Genomic DNA, 22,542 nt, shown 5'->3' with positions numbered 1-22,542 from the left:
GGGTGTCTAAATGCGTGTGGATGTAACCAAGAAGAGAAAAAAGGAGAGATAGGGAGTATGTTTGAGGAAAGGAACCTGGATGTTTTGGCTCTGAGTGAAACGAGGCTCAGGGTAAAGGGGAAGAGTGGTTTGGGAATGTCTTGGGAGTAAAGTCAGGGGTTAGTGAGAGGACAAGAGCAAGGGAAGGAGTAGCACTACTCCTGAAACAGGAGTTGTGGGAGTATGTGATAGAGTGTAAGAAAGTAAATTCTAGATTGATATGGGTAAAACTGAAAGTTGATGGAGAGAGATGGGTGATTATTGGTGCATATGCACCTGGGCATGAGAAGAAAGATCATGAGAGGCAAGTATTTTGGGAGCAGCTGAATGAGTGTGTTAGTGGTTTTGATGCACGAGACCGGGTTATAGTGATGGGTGATTTGAATGCAAAGGTGAGTAATGTGGCAGTTGAGGGAATAATTGGTGTACATGGGGTGCTCAGTGTTGTAAATGGAAATGGTGAAGAGCTTGTAGATTTATGTGCTCAAAAAGGACTGGTGATTGGGAATACCTGGTTTAAAAAGCGAGATATACATAAGTATACGTATGTAAGTCGGAGAGATGGCCAGAAAGCGTTACTGGATTACATGTTAATTGATAGGCGCGCGCAAGAGAGACTTTTGGATGTTAATGTCCTGAGAGGTGCAACTGGAGGGATGTCTGATCATTATCTTGTGGAGGCGAAGGTGAAGATTTGTAGGGGTTTTCAGAAAAGAAGAGAGAATGTTGGGGTGAAGAGAATGGTGAGAGCAAGTGAGCTTGGGAAGGAAACTTGTGTGAAGAAGTACCAGGAGAGACTGAGCACAGAATGGAAAAAGGTGAGAACAAAGGATGTAAGGGGAGTGGGGGAGGAATAGGATGTATTTAGGGAAGCAGTGATGGCTTGCGCAAAAGATGCTTGTGGCATAAGAAGCGTGGGAGGTGGGTTGATTAGAAAGGGTAGTGAGTGGTGGGATGAAGAAGTAAGATTATTAGTGAAAGAGAAGAGACAGGCATTTGGACGATTTTTGCAAGGAAAAAATGCAAATGAGTGGGAGATGTATAAAAGAAAGAGGCAGGAGGTCAAGAGAAAGGTGCAAGAGCTGAAAAAGAGGGCAAATGAGAGTTGGGGTGAGAGAGTATCATTAAGTCTTAGGGAAAATAAAAAGATGTTTTGGAAGGAGGTAAATAAAGCGCGTAAGACAAGGGAGCAAATGGGAACTTCAGTGAAAGGGGCTAATGGGGAGGTGATAACAAGTAGTGGTGATGTGAGAAGGAGATGGAGTGAGTATTTTCAAGGTTTGTTGAATGTGTTTGATGATAGAGTGGCAGATACAGGGTGTTTTGGTCGAGGTAGTGTGCAAAGTGAGAGTGTTAGGGAAAATGATTTGGTAAATAGAGAAGAGGAAGTAAAAGCTTTGCGGAAGATGAAAGCCGGCAAGGCAGCAGGTTTGGATGGTATTGCAGTGGAATTTATCAAAAAAGGAGGTGACTGTATTGTTGACTGGTTGGTAAGGTTATTTAATGTATGTATGATTCATGGTTAGGTGCCTGAGGATTGGCTGAATACCTGCATAGTGCCATTGTACAAAGGAAAAGGGGATAAGAGTGAGTGCTCAAATTACAGAGGTATAAGTTTGTTGAGTATTCCTGGTAAATTATATGGGAGGGTATTGATTGAGAGGGTGAAGGTATGTACAGAGCATCAGATTGGGGAAGAGCAGTGTGGTTTCAGAAGTGGTAGAGGATGTGTGGATCAGGTGTTTGCTTTGAAGAATGTATGTGAGAAATATTTAGAAAAGCAAATGGATTTGTATGTACCATTTATGGATCTGGAGAAGGCATATGATAGAGTTAATAGAGATGCTCTGTGGAAGGTATTAAGAATATATGGTATGGGAGTCAAGTTGTTAGAAGAAGTTTTTATCGAGGATGTAAGGCATGTGTACGTGTAGGAAGAGAGGAAAGTGATTGGTTCTCAGTGAATGTAGGTTTGCGGCAGGGGTGTGTGATGTCTCCATGGTTGTTTAATTTGTTTATGGATGGGGTTGTTAGGGAGGTGAATGCAAGATTTTTGGAAAGAGGGGCAAGTATGCAGTCTGTTGTGGATGAGAGAGCTTGGGAAAGGAGTCAGTTGTTGTTCGCTTATGTTACAGCGCTGGTTGCTGATTCATGTGAGAAACTGCAGAAGCTGGTGACTGAGTTTGGTAGAGTGTGTGAAAGAAGAAAGTTAAGAGTAAATGTGAATAAGAGCAAGATAATTAGGTGCAGTAGGGTTGAGGGTCAAGTCAATTCGGAGGTAAGTTTGAATGGAGAAAAACTGTGTTTTATATATCTGAGAGTGGATGTGGCAGCGGATGGAACCATGGAAGCGGAAGTGAATCATAGGGTGGGAGAGGGGGCGAAAATTCTGGGAGCCTTGAAGAATGTTTGGAGGTCGAGAACATTATCTCGGAAAGCAAAAATGGGTATGTTTGAAGGAATAGTGGTTCCAACAATGCTGTATGGTTGCGAGGCGTGGGCTATGGATAGAGTTGTGCGCAGGAGGGTGGATGTGCTGGAAATGAGATGTTTGAGGACAATATGTGGTGTGAGGTGGTTTGATCGAGTAAGTAATAATAGGGTAAGAGAGATGTGTGGAAAAAAATAAGAGTGTGGTTGAGAGAGCAGAAGAGGGTGTTTTGAAATGGTTTGGTCACATGGAGAGAATGAGTGAGGAAAGATTGACCAAGACGATAATTGTTTCACAGGTGGAGGGAACGAGAAGTGGCAGACCAAATTGGAGGTTGAAAGATGGAGTGAAAAAGATTTTGAGTGATCGGGGCCTGAACATGCAGGAGGGTGAAAGGCGGGCAAGGAATAGAGTGAATTGGAACGATGTGGTATACCGGGGTCGACGTGCTGTCAATGGATTGAACCTGGGAATGTGTAGCGTCTGGGGTAAACCATGGAAAGTTCTGTGGGGCCTCGTTGTGGGAAGGGAGCTGTGGTTTCGGGCATTATTACATGACAGCTAGAGACTGCGTGTGAACGAATGGGGCCTTTGTTGTCTTTTCCTAGCGCTACCTCGCACACATGAGGGGGGAAGGGGGTTGTTATTCCATGTGTGGCGAGGTGGCAATGGGAATAAATAAAGGCAGACAGTATGAATTATGTGCATGTGTCTATATGTATATGTCTGTGTGTGTATATATATGTGTACATTGAGATGTATAGGTATGTATATTTGCGTGTGTGGACGTGTATGTGTATACATGTGTATGTGGGTGGGTTGGGCCATTCTTTCGTCTGTTTCCTTGCGCTACCTCGCTAACGCGGGAGACAGCAACAAAGCAAAATGAATAAAATAAATAGATCTATATATATATATATATATATATATATATATATATATATATATATTACCCTGAATATATGGAAAGAAATACTATTCATGTATCTTCTGCAAGTCGTGAATGGCAATTTACAAGGGCGGCAGCCGAGGAGTAGAAATGCTTACTTCCTCATGTGGTCATATTCCTAAGCCAGGAACAGATGAAGGTATACCAAGAGACGTTTCATGGCTTACCCTGGTTTTCCTAATACCTCTTGATATCTCCTGCCATGTCTTATCTCCACCTGAAGTCCCGATATCCTCCAAGATTACATCATTTGATATTTGTTTACCAGTGCTGCCTAATATAACCTGAAATCCTTAGCACCTTCTGTCATTTCTGATAATGTTTGTACCTTCCTTATTTTTCTTACGATTCCCTAACATCTTTTGTCTCATGGAGTTGCACTGTGTCCCGGCATCATTTGGTGTCTGCTGATGAAATTAAGGATCAGGTTTCCCTATTGTTACAGACCTTCCTTGATGTCTAGGCAACAACTTCAGACATCCCTGGTGCCGACATGTCTCTTGGGTTCCCTAATGTCCTCCAGTGTCCCTTTGTTGTTCTCTGGTGCCCCAGGTTATATCCTAGTGTCATTTAGTGTTTACTGACTAACCACCGTGTCTTAGTCAATGTCATGAAGTCTCCTGTAGTGTTCTGACGCCCTCTGATGAGACATCTCGTTCGGCTGTCTCACTGTATTCTTTGATTTATCGTGACGACCGATGGTGTCTTTTAACATTCGTGTCTTCTTCCATACTCTAAATTTTTTCTCATGTTACCTAGTGTTTCGGCTGTCCACTAATGTAACGTCCCACAATGTCTCCTAATATCTCTCTTTCTCATGTTCTGTAGATCTTGGCTTTCCTTTGAGTCTCAGCATTCTCTAGTGCCTTGACATTGCTTAATTACTCCAGGCATTGTTTATTGGTATCTCAGATCTCTAGGACTATTCATTGCCTACCGACCTTCCCCAGTGTCTTCTGGCGTTGTACTATGCCATTCCATATTTCTTTTTCTTACTTTTTCTTTAGCATTCTTCATCATCTAGCAGCTCCGTGTCTCTCGGGGGTTCCTTAGCATTCCTCGACATCACTCACTTCTCCCTAATACAGTATATAATGTGTCTTTAGCATTTGATATTGTTTCCTGGGGTCCTTTGGCATCACCTGAGTGATGTCGCATCTCGCAAAGTCTTGTCATTCCTAACGTTCCACCGTGACTTCAGACGTCCTTCCTCAGTGCCGTTGGCATCACTCTAGTCCTTTGGTATTCTTTCATTTGGGAACTCTTCTTGTCCTTCAGTCTTCTACCATCCTCTAATATCTCCCGATAAACCTAGTTTCCTCAGCATTTAAAACAGTTTCACGGCGTCAGTTGGTGCCTTTTCCTTTACTAGAGAATTTTTTAGCGTCCTACAGGATCTTCAAGTGTTCTGTGGTATATATCCCTTGGCTCCTCTATACTCTCTCAAGTATCTCCCAGAGCACGCGAACACTTTGGTGTTTCTCAGCAATTACTAATGTTCCCTGCAACCTCTGAAGTCCTCTTGTCATCAAGCGCCCTTTGATGTCAGCTTGTAACTTCTCGCATAACCTGTGTTCCCTACCGCCTACCTCCGGTTCTTAATGCAGTCTACTATTCTTGTAATTCTTTTAGTTTTACTGTCCCGATGTATTTCGTGACAATGTAGCATTTCGCATTTTTTTCCTAGTGTTACCTGGCGCGTACATTTTTTTCAGCGTTTCCTAGCCTTTCAAATGTTCCTGACTCTATTAGTGTGTGTGTGTCTCATTTTTCTTTTAGTGACCCCTAATACTTGTGATGTCTAGTGTATCATCAGTATATTTCAAATTCCCGAGAAGTTTTACTACAATATCTTTTCTTTCTGGCATTCCTCGGTATTGTGACTTCCTTTGGTACCTGGAAGTTCCCTCATGTCCCCTAGCATCATCTTGATTTTTCTGGTGTACCGTGTACCATGGTTCCTGGTTGCGTCCCTTGGGTTTCCATAGTGTTTTCCAGCGTTTCCTGGCTTTCTGTTATGTCTTTTAACACTTCCTTGTGTCCTTCTGACATCACATATATGTAATATTTCTAATCTAGTTATCATATCCCCCTCTTAGGGTGATTCAGTTAGTATTTAAACTGTCCTTTGGGGTTCCCAACATCGCATAGTGTTTTACATTCTATTTTCTCACTCTTGCTGATGTCCTCTGGGGTCTTCCGGTTTCTCATTTTACATTTGTTGATGTTTTCCACCTTTCTCCCGGCGTTTACTAATGTCCCTCGAGATCTCCTGTCATCCGTGGTGGGTTTTAGCATCTCACAGAGTTTCCTGATGTAATAGTGTCCGTTAATGTATCCCAGAGGCGTTTGGCGTTGCCAGAATCTTTGTTTCTTTCACGTCATGTAGCTTCTTTTGTTGCTCCCTAGTGTCTCCTGGCCTCTACTTGTGCTCCCACTTGTCCTGTGGAACCTCTTGCCATTCGTTGGTGTTTTCCAGTGTCTGATAGCTACTTATGGTGTCGCCTAATTTCTACCGAGGCCATCTTGTACGTCGTCCCTCGTCACTTTCTCCAGTTTCATTCGTGTCTAAAATCTTTGTGAGCATCGTCCTTCATCACATGACGTCTGTAGAAGTGCTGAAGTCTCTCAACATCCTCTAGTGTGTTCCATCTTCCCTCAGCATTTTTTTAATGGTGTTATCCACCATCGTTAAAGGACCACAGGTGTTTCTCTAATGTATCCTGCTACTCTAGTGTGGTTTGGCATCGTATGGTAGCTTATGATTTATCCAAGTTTAGCGTTATATTGTGTCTCCTATCGCCATCTCTCTTTTTTTTTCAATCTTTTTTTCCCCTGGAATTATATGATAACCTCCACTGTGTCCTGGAAGATGTTAGCTTCTTATTAACCTCTGGTGTCTCATATTCTCTAGTCTCTCTCAGTCTCCTCAAGTGCCTTGCATGCTTTGGTGTCCTATAGAGTCTCTTTGTGTCTCCTGTTCTGTCTTTCCTTACATCTCTTATATCTTGATGAACATTCCTGATCTAGTTTCAGTGTTTCATTTCCTGACTTTCTACTGTCTCTTACTTCTCTAAACAACCTAAAAACCTTAATTCCTTCCAAACTCTTCTGAAAATACAGTATCTTCCGGTGATCTCAGATCTTTTCCTCTAATGTTCCATATCAGCTCCGGATATATCAAACAAATCCTTAAGTACCTCCTGGCGCTCCTCAAGTTTTACCGTGGCACTTCTTTGTCCTCCGCTGAGACTCTCACGATCTCCTTTTCTCTCCTGGCATCCTGTAGTGTCCTCTTCCATCTCCGGGTGTCTCCCAGCGCTCTTTTTTCTCCGGTCACTCCCTCCTTGGAATATCGTGGCATTTAGTCTTATTTTCTGGTGTTCTATTATTCATCTTGACACACTGGCGTTTCGTGACGGTCAATTTACGTTTCCCTACATCGATGGGTGTCGCTGGGTTTGTCATGTTACCTCAGCCTTGCCCGGGTATTACTTGTGGTTCTTGGGGTTCCCTGGTGTCTCATTATATTCTCATGAGCCCCTCTAATGTTTCCTGACACTCCTAGTAACTAGCATTCAAGATGATCACTTGAAGAGAAAATGACTTAATTTCTTTGATTTTTTTGTGAGATTCTCTTGCATTACATAGCTATTGAAAGCATTTCCTAGTTTCTCTGCGTCTTTTGGTATTCTCTCACGTCCTTCATTGTTTTGTAAGTGGTCTGAGATCCCTTGCACCTCCTTGGCAACCTTCCTGATCCTAAGCTTTTTCTGGCGTTTCCTTAAAATCACTCTTCACCTTCCAACATTTCTTGATGGCCACAGAACTTCTCAAAGTATCCTGGTGTTTAGTGCCTCTTGGTGTCACCTGAGTTCTCTGCATTTCCCTGTTGTTCCTTCGAGATGCCTTGTTTCTCTTTGCCCACATGTATCCACTAATCATTCCAGTAAATATCACTGATGCCTCTGTGATACCTACTGTCTCCATCTGACGGTAATTTCCTCTGTAGTTTCGTGGTTATCCAAAACAACCTCATGATCTTATCCTACATGTTCATCACCAGAGAGACTTTCCTCTCGTAATGTTTACGAGCTGTGTTTCCCTCCCACCCTTGCGTTCCTCCACCAGCCGATATGACTCACTGTATATGATACATGAGGCTTTTCTTAATACAACCTGGACTCTTTGTTCGCAACTCACCGCCAGATTACAATATTTTGTTTTGTATTTGTACCTTTCCTGGTGGTAATTCCCCTCACTTCGAACTACACTATATCATAATACAGCCTCCATTTTCCTTATATACTCATACATGTGATGCTTCATGCTTCTTATGCTTATGGTTACAGCAGAGACAAAAATATAGTTGAAGGCCACTTTGCAGGACCTGAGTACGGGCGCCACCTGTGACCGATGCGGCAAGATGTTCCAGAACAAGAGCAACCTCAAGATACACATGCTCACACACTCAGGCGTGAAGCCCTTCAGGTACGTGAGTCAGGGCTGGGTGTGGCAAGGCTGTGTCTGGGGACCAGGGTATGCTCTGGTGCCTCAGGGCTTGGGGGCCAGAGTTTGGCTAGTAGGTCAACGTCAGGTTAGAGGTTAGTGGATGAGGTGGTCAGGGGCTCTGGCAAAGGTTAGTTTAACCAGTAAGAACATGGACTGCAGTGATGGACCGGGGCTTGATTTAGATAACGAGGTAGTATGAAGGGGGAGTGAGGGAGTGGGTCGGGAGCTACAGGTACTGTAAATGGGTGGGTTATGAGCTGAGTTACGGGCTACTCGGGGCTGAGGATAGGTACAGTAGTGGTGGGACATGGGCTGGGAGTTTTGTAAAAGATAGTGAACGATATCTGAATATTTTCATTTATATTATTTGATGTAAAGTACTAATCCATAGTAATGATGGCTACCTTCATACGAAAGTACTTGTGATTTCTCATCTAAGTTTGTTTAATGAATAATATTGTTACATGAATAGTGAACTAAAGTATTTACTGTATCTGCAGGTGCGCCGAAACCAGCTGTAACGCTGCCTTCACCACCAAGCAGTGTTTACAGTTTCATTATAAGAAGGTGCATGGCTACAGCGGCGACAGCATGCCACCCATAGAACGCTGCATCCCTTACACTTTCGACTCATACTCTGGTGGGTTGGTGAATGACCCAGGCCGGGGGAAGGTGCCAAATAACCTGCCCAACCAGAACAGTTCAGACGGTCTAGGGCAGCAGCCAACCCCAGCAACCACCCCTGCTGAGCCATCGGTTCAAGATGACGACTCACACAGCACCGATCCTCCCCTGGCTTCGCTTAGCACAAGCGATACGCCTCCGGCGTCCAGAGCAGACCTTCTCCTTGCTGCAGCTGCTGCCAAACTACCGCCTGCAGCGACGTTACACGGATATGTAACCAAATACGCAACGACAGCAACGCGTCTGGTTAGTAAAGGATCGCGCAAATGGCTGGGCGACCCATCAGATATGCAAGACCGAGATTACGATACTAATGACGCTCGCGATGTTTATGACTTCGACGACCGCTTGGAAGAGGAACTGATGCAGAAGAGAAAGAAAGAGGAGGAGAGCACCGGGGAGGAGAAATTGTACCGACGGGAGTCTAACGCGTCGCTTCTGGTGGAGGCGGCACTCAACGTGGCAGAACAGACCATGAAGATGGACGGAAGAAGTTTAGGTAGCCAAGACCGCCTACTGGGGTACAGTGGCCGGTACTCCCCGTTGCCACCCTACCACTGTGGTCACCTCCATGGAGCAGATACTCCCTCATGATGCAGCTCTTGCGACACACATAAAATACACCAGCGCTGCTGACGACGAGCGAGCACACCTGGAGTACACTTTGGAGCGTGAGTACGACCCGCGGGACTTACCCGAAGTCATGGTGGTCCATGAGACAATAGGCAGTCGTGACCTGAACGACCAGTTAAGCCACGACTTGCAAGACAATCTGCATGCAGCTCTGGACCACCTCCCTCCCTCCTCAGTCGGTGATGACTTACACCACTCACACCACCAGGGCCAGCACTCAGACCACGCTCATAATCTCACTTTAGTCAAGTCAGACGACCTGCCACCACCGACCCCAGCCACGCCGGTTGACCCCGGCACGCCCATGGCCCCACCTACCCCGCTCAGTTCCAGTGGTGGGCTGGAGCCGACGCTGCAAGTGCTGGACCAGTTGCCGGTGTCTCAAGGGCTGCCAGTGTCATTACCGTCTTCGCTATCAGTGGGTGTAGATATGAGTTACAAACACTACCGCCATGCGGAGCTGACTCCCGTGAGTCAAGAGCACTGCTTACCCAGTCAGCTGGATGACTCCGAGGCTTCAATGGGGCTGGACCCCATGGGTGAAAGTGGGCAGCTGTCTCCTCGTCATGACCACCTGGCCGACCAGCTTCCACTACCAGAGCTGCAGCCTCATGACTTTCGAGGACTACCTGCACTGCGTTCTCCAGAGCCTCCACGGTCGCCTTACCTTTCACCCAGCCCGACGCCAGATGCTCTGCGTTCATATCTAGTAACCGCTGATGGCCTACGGTCACCTGTGCCCCTCGACCAGTGTGTTGATATGACACGGGCGAACCTTTTCTTAAGACCAGCCGACCTTGCCAGTCTCCAGCAACGATATCATGGGGAGGTGGGCCACCAGTCTGGTCGTGCACAGCTCTACGAACTAGAGCGAGTTCCCTCCCACACCATGGACCTCAGTATGACGGGCCGCACGGTGACCTACACAAGTGAGGCACTCAGACCAGGCTCTGTCTGCACTACTGTGTATGTGGCTGACTCCCACCCAGACGACCGTCACTCCCTTGACCTTACCCTCCCGCGACACGACCCTGATATTCACAGAGCCATGTCTCCCAGTCACGGCCACCCTGCCACCCGTGGGATGTCTCCGCATTCACAACTTTCTCCGCACAACCAGCTGTCGCCTGATAATCAGCTATCACCGCACAATCAGCTGTCACCTCACAACCAACTCTCTCCTCACAACCAGCTGTCTCCCCACACTCAGCTGCCACCATACTCCCAACTTTCCCCACATGGACAAATGTCACCTCTTGTGACTCTGGGTATGGTGGAGCGAGGAGGGGTAGGAAGCCCCCCACTCTCCCCTACAGCTAATCCCCCATTACCTCCCATCAGCCGTATTGTGGCTCCCGCACCTCATTCACCATTATTTACCTCGCGACAAATGTCTCCAATACCTAGACCCGAGTTGTCACCTTCCTTCACCACCCACACCCATGGGGAGGTATTCGTTACAGGGGGATCTCTACCCCTGCAACCCAGTACCCCAGGACCCCCTCTCACCCCAACTCCCCAGATTAGTAAGGATAGATCCTCCCCGTACTCCCAGTACCCATCTTCCCCATATGCCCGACATCATAACCATTCCTCCCCACCCCCATCATACCATTACCAGTACTACTGACCATGGCTCACACCCTCACCCTCACATTCACCTGAGAGCTCCCCGGACCCTCTGGTCACCCCACGACACCCCTGATAGCGCTGCACCTGCTCTCCCCCCACCCCCGCCCTGCCCTTCTGCCCACTGTTCCTAGTACTGTACCAACGATTATAGGCCTTCTGAACCTACCAGGTGTGGCCGTAACCAGTACCAGGATTGTTTAACGATCCTTCTCTATATGTGTTACAACGACTGGGGGTATACCTCACTGAAGGCCAGACGTTCTAATGGCGATTTTTACTCAATTATTTTTAGGTACTGTCGTTCACTGTGGGCATTTCCAGTTTAAATACCCAGTTTCACAATTTATAAGCTCAATTCAACCGATACTGATAACTCAATGGTTTTAACGACCGTGATATAAATTTAACTCCTGATAAAAGAGTTGTGCTTTTTATATCCTGTGGGTAAATACTGTCTTGTATTTGTGGTTCATCTTCCTTTCTTACTCTCAGTGACCCACATAGTCTTCCCTGTTCTGTCCTTTCCTCCTTCACTGTGTGAGGGCTGTCCTATGTGTGGTGGTGTTCCTTCAACGTGTGAGGGCTGCCCAGTGTGAGATGGTTGTCTTTTTACGGCTTCTGAATGAACCAGAATGATGTTGTGTCTGTAGGAGGACTCGTAATTTCCTCATGTATTGTGTCTAGGGTCACTCTTTTCCCTCATTTCTCACCGTACTTTCTTGTCTCAGTTGTGACCCTCAACTTTACTCGTGTATACATGGTTGCCTCTTCCAACTCAGGGAGTGCTGTTTTATGGAGTTCTTTCTAGTGATCTGAGAGGCATGATCCTTAAGGGCCTGGATGGCCACAGAGCAGTGGACAAACTGAATCGCTGACACACTCCTCCTATGCACTCAACCATAACATATGCAAATGCAATATATATGCAATGTGTAACGAAGCCTGGCAATTGCATAGGCCACGTTTGTGCCCCAAAAGCAAAGCCAGGCGTCGAGCTGAGTCACTCAAGAGGCGGGCGGGGTGATGACTTTTAATTCGCGTGTGGGATATGCCTCCCCGAATCCTCAGTGGCCCCTAGTGGCTGGCATGAGGACTCACCCACCCTCCTAAAATGGCACCCACTGCATCATTCTTAATTTCAATTTCGTGCCAAGACACGGCACGAGGAGGCCTAGCCTTCTGTGTGCGGTGATCATATTCCACAGGACCCTGGGACCGTTGCTTGAACCAAAGGTTGTAGTGAAGGGAATGAAATACATAGGCCTATATTTTGCTGTTACAATTTTTCTAATTTTCTTTTACTAGTTTTCTCAACTGTGAGTTGTGTATATTCTTAGAGATTTGAACTATGGTAAGTGAACTTTTGTGGGGGTTAGTATTCCCAGGGCAGCCTGTCGTTTTCTTTATCATTATGTACAAAGGGAGAGTGGAAAGCTCGATGTAAACCTTATGTGCCAATGTTTCTAGGTGACACTTGTTAGCTACTGTGTCTGAATCATTCATGTTGACGATATTTGAAGGTGTTGCAGTTGTTTTACGTGTGAAAATGGATTATAAGTGTATCCTTTGGATTTGTGTACTTACTGGATCGGAATTGAATTCAAAGCAATAACGTAAAATCGCTCTCAGTGCACAAGCAACAGGGTTGTGTGTCCGTCAGTGGTGGCAGCCCACTTGATGTACTGGTTAGAAAAATATATGATATATGAATACGATTGATTGTCTAGTACCTATATAAAGTGGAAACGAATGACGACAGTGATTTGGCTCTACTGGCAGCAGTGATAGCAGACCAACTGACTTCTGGGTACCTACCTGAACAGAATTAGTGAGAATAAACTATCAACATATCCAGAGAAAGTTTAGAAAAAAGCTTCTGTAGTGCCTGTCATAAAGTGACTGATTAACACGAGCAATCAGAATTGTGTTTGTGAAACACATATGTAACCACTGTACCTAAATTGGTTTAGAACTAGTGTACCTAATGATTTGATGTACCCATGAATATATGCCAAATGTTGCAAGGAATCCAATAATGATGAAGAGAAAATTTACATCAAAAACATCAAACTTCAAGCGGATCATTACAAGCATTAATGTACAGAAGTGCAGACGTGTGTGTTTAACAGCAAAATGTTGCTCGCCAAGACGGACAGAGGGACAGATTAACAGATGGACATGAATCCATGTGCTCCCACTGCTGTGCAGTGGGAATACAAGAAAAATCTATGGAAAACAAAGGGTTTGTAGGATTAGGAATGAATAATACAGACTGTACAGACATAGGCCTATAGTAATACAATTTGGATATAAGATATCCATTTGGTTAAAATTTTCATGCTCATTATAATAGCTCTGTCTTGTTGAGGATTGAATGTTTGCATTGACAGATGAAATATATATATACATATATATACATATATATATATATATATATATATATATATATATATATATATATATATATATATATATATATATACGTATTGAATTTTGCAGCTGTCGCTTAAGATTACCTGGTAACCAAATTGTTATTACAAGCACCGTTGATGCAAGGAGAGTCATATAAGGGTATTGTTAAGGCAGTGGCTATCATCATGGAATCATAAGAGAGGTCTATTTTCTTCTTAACTTATTCCCTTGGTAACAGCCTCTAGCATATGATTTCTATTCAGATGACACCTAAGAATATATCTCAACACATTTTATATAAATCTTGTAGCTCAAGAAATTTACTTATGTACACACACAAACACATAAATAAGTACATATTATTTTTACTTGTCCACCATTTCCCACAATAGCATGGCAGTGCCAGGAATAGATGAAAAAAGGCCGCATGTGCTCACATTTGTTCTCTTTTTGTCATGTGCAATGCACCAAAACCATATCCCCTTTCCACAACCAGGCCCCACAGACCTTCCTGTGGTGTCACCCAGCTGCTTCACATGCCCTGGTTATATATATATATATATATATATATATATATATATATATATATATATATATATATATATATATATATATCCTGGGCCATCTATCTGTATCATTGCTTCCACGATCATCCCTCCACGGAAGGATAATTCCGACAGAAAAGTCCCTGGCTACCATTCGTAAACATTTGTTCCAGCTACTTTGTACCTACCCAGCTCTTTCTCCCATTGTACTCTCTCATTTTCTTTTCCCAAATGTCGGTTCTCTTCCCCAACTTAGTTCCCTCTGTCCCAGTTCCCTATGTATTCTTTACCATCCAATAATTAACTTCTCCCCTTAACCAAACCATCCCATTGTATTTCTTTAATCCAATCTGTCTCTCTGTCATCCCATACCTTTAATGCAGTACTAAACCAATGCTTATGCCACCCCACTTGGTAATGCCATAAGCATCCATGACACTTATACAGACTGAATCCTAGAAATGACTGATTCATTCATTCACTGTCCGTCTCACTTTCGAACGTTAGGCTGGCAGAGCGAAGCTGCCCTTCAGTATTTTTCTTTTTCTGGTCACATTCTTCCCATTCACAATTTTCTCCAAACAAGGATCCAGTCTCCTTTCCCCCAAGAAAAATTATCCCCTTTAGCTTGCTTCCCTTTCCTTTTTACCATGCTAGTATATTAACAATCATAAATATCTATAATCCTTAAAACCTTCCAGCAGTTCACCATCCATGCAGTTCTTCTCACCATATCTATTATGTATGGTATCCCAAACTTTATTGTTTCTCTCTCTCCTTCCTCTTTAAACCGTTACCTTCCACTTACCAGCATTTACCTTCAACTCCCTTCTTTCACACATCTTAAAGAATTCATTTTTCAAACACCCGTCACTCACCGCTATTAGGACTGAATTGATCACTTGCAATGCAATCAGTCAACATAACTAAACTTTTTTCATTCAGCTTAAGTTTAGCTCCGTCTCTTGCTATTTTTGCCTTTTTTTTCTGTTTCTCTCTGCCTCATAAATGCATGTTCTGAAATGCTAAAATTGACATCACACAGCCGTCTCGCTCACTTCTCAACCTCTTTCAGAATTTACACTCAACCTACCATTCACCTTTACACAGGCTTCATATTTCTGTAGAATAATTCTGTTGCGTCCAGCAAGTTCATGAGTACGCAACAAATTATTTTCAGTACCACCAAAAATGCCATGGAATCTACACTATGTCTTTCTTCTTGCTATACACTTTTCTGCTACCAACTTCACAGACAAAGTTGATTTACATATCTTCTACCTTTCGTAGAACCTCCTTGCTCCTCACTTACCCAACACACTGTTGTCTTCCCCACACTCCCAGTAAAAGGTATCTTGAACACCTTCCCTGTTGTGTTTAATAAACTGGTTTCTCTCTGGTCTTTCCACGCAACCTCATCATGCTTACCTTTCTACGAGGGTGCTATCAGTGCTCCTGTAAAGTCATCTGGGGTCGTATGCAGAAAACTTCTTAGAATGCTTAAGTATGCTTAACTCCAAAGAATTTTAATTAACTTTAAGAATTTTGCTAAGCATGTTTCTGAAAGCTGCCCTACGCTTAAGTATTTGCTTAGCAGACGACAAATTTTGACCCAAACTGCATTTCATACGTCTTGAATATTATGCTTGAGTTTTGCTAAGCATCGTGCTTAGTCCTTTTCTGTGTGGCCCTTAAGTCACTTGCTCAGCTAAGCATAAAGATAAGCAGATATCTAAGAATTTTTCTGCATACGGTCCCCTGGCACCTTCTCACTTTCCCAAGAACAAAGACATATCTTTTGCATCCGGTCTATTGCCACAGCACCAAAGAATTTCAATGTTTCTGTTGCTATGTTATCCCCTTCAGGGACTTTAACAGTCATTAACTTGAATATAGCTACTTTTACCTTATCCTTAGATAATGTTTATTTACTGAAAGTTTCTCTTCCTCCTCTCTCCATCCCCATGCCTCACTCACTTATCCTCTGGTGCCATCACCCTTTCAAGGTACACTTCCATCAATTAAAACATCCGATTCAGTCAGAAAGTCCTCTCCTACATATCATGATTTTCTTACATCTACCAATTTTTTCCCTTTCATTTTGCAGTTCTTTCCATAAAGTATTTCATAATTACTACATATTTTTCCCTTATCTTTGTTTGGCTTTCCTTTCCCTCCCATGCTGTCCTTTCCTTAGTTTCATTCCATTTGTTTCTTTCCCTAAAAAAATTTGTAAGAAAGATTATATATGTTTCCCCTGTTCATTCTTACTGCCTAATTTACCTCTTCTTTCCCCCCCACCTTTCCTTTTCACTTTCTAACTACACACATTCTCCGCTGTTATAAACGAACTTTCCTTGAAGGAGCACCACATACCATCCACATCATCCTCACGTCTTCAGCTTCAGCCAGTTCTTCCAGCACCCATGTTTCATGTTCATTGAGCCTCTCCACTCTTACCTTTATATCATTTTGTATTATTTCCCTTAGTCTGTATACCCACCATGTCTTAATCCTTAACAATGATATTACCATATGATCTGAGTTGACTTTGAGAAACTTCTTACTATTATACCTCTGATGGTCTACTTTTCTATCTAAAATCTACACATACTCAAATACACACACACACACACACACACACACACACACACACACACACACATATATATATATATATATATATATATATATATATATATATATATATATATATATATATATATACATATATGCTCTCTCAACCACACTCTTTTTATTATCACACATCTCTGTTATCCTTTCATTACTTACTCGATCAAACCACCTCACACCACATATTGTCCTCAAACATCTCATTTCCAGCACATCCACCCTCCTCCGCACAACTCTATCTATAGCCCACGCCTCGCAACCAGATAACATTGTTGGAACCAGTATTCCTTCAAACACCCATTTTTGCTTTCCAAGATAACGTTCTCGACTTCCACACAGTTTTCAACGCTCCCAGAACTTTCACCCCCTCTCCCACCTTATGATTCACTTCCACTTCCATGGTTCCATCCGCTGCCAAATCCACTCCCAGATATCTAAAACACTTCACGTCCTCCAGTTTTTCTCCATTCAAACTTACCTCCCAATTGACTTGTCCCCCAACCCTACTGTACCTAATAACCTTGCTCTTATTCACATTTACTCTCAGCTTTCTTCTTCCACACACTTTACCAAACTCAGTCACCAGCTTCTGTAGTTTCTCACCCGAATCAGCCACCAGAGCTGTATCATCAGCGAACAACAACTGACTCACTTCCCAAGCTCTCTCATCCACAACAGACTGCATACTTGCCCCTCTTTCCAAAACTCTTGCATTCACCTACCTAACAACCCCATCCATAAACAAATTAAACAACCATAGAGACATCATGCACCCCTGCCGCAAACCAACATTCACTGAGAACCAATCACTTTCCTCTTCCTAAACGTACACATGCCTTACATCCTCGATAAAAACTTTTCATTGCTTCTAACAACTTAACTCCCACGCCATATATTCTTAATACCTTCCACAGAGCATCTCTATCAACTCTATCATATGCCTTCTCCAGATCCATAAATGCTACATACAAATCCATTTGCTTTTCTAAGTATTTCTCACATACATTCTTCAAAGCAAACAACTGATCCACACATCCTTTACCACATCTGAAACCACACTGCTCTTCCCCAATCTGATGCTCTGTACATGCTTTCACCCTCTCAATCAATACCCTGCCATATAATTTCCCAGGAATACTCAACAAACTTATACCTCTGTAATTTGAGCATTCACTCTTACCCCCTTTGCCTTTGTACAATGGCACTATGCGAGCATTCCGCCAGTCCTCAGGCACCTCACCATGAGTCATACATACATTAAATAACCTTACCAACCAGTCAACAATACAGTCGCCCCCTTTTTTAATAAAATACACTGCAATACCATTCAAACCCGCTGCCTTGCCGGCTTTCATCTTCTGAAAAGCTTTTACTACCTCTTCTCTGTTTACCAAATCATTCTCCCTAACCCTCTCACTTTGCACACCACCTCGACCAAAACACCCTATATCTGCCACTCTATCATCAAACACATTCAACAAACCTTCAAAATACTCACTCCATCTCTCACATCACCACTACTTGTTATCACCTCCCCATTTGCCCCCTTCACTGATGTTCCCATTTGTTCTCTTATCTTACGCACTTTATTTACCTCCTTCCAAAACATCTTTTTATTCTTCCTAAAATTTAAAGATATTCTCTCACCCCAACTCTCATTTGCCCTCTTTTTCGCCTCTTGCAACTTTCTCTTGACCTCCTGCCTCTTTCTTTTATATATATATATATATATATATATATATATATATATATATATATATATATATATGTATGTATATATATATATATATATATATATATATATATATATATATATATATATATATATATATTTATTTATGTATTTATTTATTACACTTAGTCGCTGTCTCCCCCGTCAGCAAGGTAGCGCAAAGAAACAGATGAAAGAATGGCCCAACCCATAAACATACACTTGTATTCCTATGAGTCCACGGGAAAAATGAAACACAATAAGTTCCCAAGTGCACTTTCGTGCACTAAGCACATCATCAGGGGAGACACAATAAGTCTGTCGATATATATCGAAGAGACGAAGCTACGACGCCATTTGGTAAACATGCCAAATGGCGTCCTAGCTTCGTCTCTTCGATGTATATCAACTGACTTATATTTCTCTCTTGTGTCTCCCCTGATGATGCGATTATTACACGAAAGTGCACTTGGGAAGTTATCGTGTTTCATTATTATTATCATTTCCCTTTGTCTCTGTCTCCCGCGTTAGCGAGGTAGCGCAAGGAAACAGACGAAAGATTGGCCCAACCCACCCACATACACATGTATATACATACTCGTACACACACGCAAATATACATACATACACATCTCAACGTATACATATATATATACCCACACAGACATATACATATATACACATGTACATAGTTCATACTGTCTGCCTTTATTCATTTCCAACGTCACCTCGCCACATATGAAGTATCAACCCCCTCCCCCTCATGTGTGCGAGGTAGCGCTAGGAAAAGACAACAAAGGTCACATTCGATCACACTCAGTCTCTAGCTGTCATGTAATAATGCACCGAAACCATAGCTCCCTTTCCACATCCAGGCCACACAGAACTTTCCATGGTTTACTCCAGACGCTTCACATGCCCTGGTTCAATCCATTGACAGCACGTCGACCGCGGTATACCACATCGTTCCAATTCACTCTATTCCTTGACGCCTTTCACCCTCCTGCATGTTCAGGCCCCGATCACTCAAAATCTTTTTCACTCCATCTTTCCACCTCCATTTGGTCTCCCACATCCTCGTTCCTTCCACTTCTGACACATATATCCTCTTGATCAATCATTCCTCACTCATTCTCTCCATGTGACCAAACCATTTCAAAACGCCCTCTTCTGCTCTCTCAACCACAGTCTTTTTATTACCACACATCTCTCTTACCCTATTATTACTTACTCAATCAAACCACCTCACACCACATATTGTCCTCAAACATCTCATTTCCAACACATCCACCTTCCTGCGCACAACTCTGTCCATAGCCCACGCCTCGCAACCATATAACATTGTTGGAAGCACTATTCTTTGAAACATAGCCATTTTTGCTTTCCGAGATAATGTTCTCGACTTCCACACATTCTTCAACGTTCCCAGAATTTTCTCCCTCTCCTCCACCCTATGATCCACTTCCGCTTCCATGGTTCTATCCGCTGCTAAATCCACTCCCATATATATATATATATTTATATATATATATATATATATATATATATATATATATATATATATATAGATGTATATATATATATATATATATATATATATATATATATATATATATATATATATGTATATACATATATTAATTCTTATTCTTTTTTTATAATTGACTGCGGTTTCCCATTTCAGCAAGGTAGCGCCTGGAAACGGACAAAGAACGGCCCATCCACTCATATATTCATATATATGCATAAATGCCCATACACGTACCTATACATGCATATACATATACACATCACCATATACACATATGCATACATATACAAACATAAATATATATATATATATATATATATATATATATATATATATATATATATATATATATATTGGAAAGGATCACAATTTTGCGCGTGATCAAGATATTCCTATGAGTCCACGGGGAAAATGAAACACGAAAAGTTCCCAAGTGCACTTTCGTGTAACAATCACATCATCAGGGGAGACAGAAGAGAGAAATATAACAGTCAGTTGATATACATCGAAGAGACTAAGCTAGGACGCCATTTGTTTACCAAATGGCGTCCTAGCTTCGTCTCTTCGATGTATATCAACTGGCTGTTATATTTCTCTCTTGTGTCTCCCCTGATGATGTGATTATTACATGAAAGGGCACTTGGGAACTTTTCGTGTTTCATTTTCCCCGTGGACCCATAGGAATATATATATATATATATATATATATATATATATATATATATATATATATATATATATATATATATATATATATATATATATGCACACAACCGCAGGAGTATGGAAAGAGATTTGTAAGATTTTTCTTGTATTAATACTTCTGCAAAGTACTGAAACAAAATCATTACAATTGAGATACGTACTGGGGATGCACACAGTTCACAACAGGCAGCTGATATACCATCACATTAGAGAACTCCATCCACCTTACTGAACATTATGCAGCAAGTTGGTGAGGAAGGAGGAAAAAAGGGAGGGGGGGATGAAGAAATTGACTACCTAGAAACAGTGATGAGTTCTCATGTTCATACACAGTTTATATTACGACTAACCCACAACCCATGGGAAACAATTCATACACTCGTTCGGAGCAGTTAATACCTGGTAACCCAGGTTAGTGGTGCGGTTTTAGACTTTCCCTTATGGTTCTGTAAAAATAGCTGCTGCCATTTCTGAAATGCTTGGTTATATATATATATATATATATATATATATATATATATATATATATATATATATATATATATATATATATATATAAAGAAATATTTTCTGTTATTTAAATTCCAGTGTTCTGGAGGGTTTATGAATGGAAAATGAAATATACATATATACATGTGCAGGGTAAGAGTGCTGCAAGTGCTGCTGCCCCTGACGAGCCCTTCCCTGTCATCCCTTACCAGCCCTATCCCCCCGTGGACGTTGTCATGAGTGTCCCTGCATTAATGTTCCCCGTATTCCTCTACTGTCTCCTAGGCAAATGGTGTCAACTATCTTATATTATGCAGATATAATTTAAACATTCATATTTAATGGAAAACATATCACACATACATCAGAGCCTAACTAATATTCATCACAGTGGAGTTTATGATTATGAAAGCCTTTAAGCCAACTTTCAGTGAATGAAGACTAGGCTAATTTCTGATCACTAAAAATCATATATTCAGGGGGTTGCAATATCCGGAGGACAAACCTAACCCAATTATTTTTGACATTGGATGATGTGGGAATTGATATGTAATATATTCAGAGTTGACACCACTTGACTAAGGTTGTAGTATCCCGTCAGTCCTCCCCAGCCTTGGAAGTCACCTTCAGAAACCATTCTAGAAAAACAGTCATCTTGGAATCTTAACATAACAACACATACACACAAATGGAACCTGAGGAGATTTTTTAGGTTAAAATCTAAATAGACCAACCAAAAAATTATCCTTTGGAGAACGATGGTAATGAAGCAATAATGTACAACACTACAATTAATATTTTGCTTATACACTTATCAGTTGGGATTCCACATGGCCAAAAAATCTGGTAATAGGAGGCTTTTATGAGGTCTGTCATGCATCCTATAGTTTTTATTTGCACGATGGCATTGTCAAACAAATAGTTAGTAAGTTCTGAAGTGGCTTCCAGCTCACCTTTCTCGAGTTTCGTTCAACAAAGAATGGTTGTCAGTTTCCGTGTTAGGAGGTTTAGAAGATCCTGTAGTTGAGCTCACCCCATGGCTCTAAGTGGGTCAGATGGGGTCATCCGAGTGTGTAGGAGAGGTCAATTTCAACATTTAGGTATATTATGACACACTTGGTAGATTTGGGCCTTGTATCATACTAAATTGAGGGTTTTCAGTATTTTCTTTCCTGTATTTTTTTTTCCTTATACACACAAAATATGTTGTTGTAATTTCAAGGATCAAATCTGCCGTTTGTGTCACTATTAGGAATCTTTGTAGTTTCCTTTTGTCGTGTTATAGCGTGTTTTTGTACCTGGCTGGGTGGTGAAGCGCGACACTAAAACTATACCAAAATACATGAGTTTGAGATGGTATGATAGAATGGTGTCTAGTTTTTAAATAATCTGAAAGGTTCAAAGCAGGTGTGGTGGGGAAAACAAATACATAGGTGAGAAAGTAATTTTTCTTACTGAAAATTCACAACCCCGAAACTATAGGGAAGCAAAATACACAGTAAACTTGTGAAAAGACTGCCAAATAATAATAATAAAAAAAAAAAAAGTTTTGCTACATTTGTGATTTGGTTAGCAATTTTGAGTCTTGTGCATTGTTGTGTGAAGAATCATTTTCTCTGTTAAACAAGGACAGTG

At 42.1% G+C, this 22,542-nt stretch overlaps 1 protein-coding gene across 1 annotated transcript in view; it reads left to right on the top strand.

Moving 5' to 3' along the window:
• Window positions 1–18,549, top strand: part of LOC139755182 (uncharacterized) — a 622,641-nt gene extending 604,092 nt beyond the window's left edge. Inside the window, 3 exon segments of the mRNA XM_071673354.1 lie at window positions 7,795–7,910; window positions 8,432–9,164; window positions 9,166–18,549. Coding sequence (XP_071529455.1) covers window positions 7,795–7,910; window positions 8,432–9,164; window positions 9,166–10,878 — 2,562 coding nt within the window. The 3' untranslated portion in view covers window positions 10,879–18,549.
• Window positions 18,550–22,542: the final 3,993 nt, after the last annotated feature.

The sequence above is a fragment of the Panulirus ornatus genome, chromosome 18 (assembly GCF_036320965.1).
Source record: "Panulirus ornatus isolate Po-2019 chromosome 18, ASM3632096v1, whole genome shotgun sequence".
Taxonomy (NCBI): Eukaryota; Metazoa; Arthropoda; class Malacostraca; order Decapoda; family Palinuridae; genus Panulirus; species Panulirus ornatus.
Note: the sequence above shows the minus strand (reverse complement) of the source record. Positions and strands in the feature narration are given on the sequence as shown.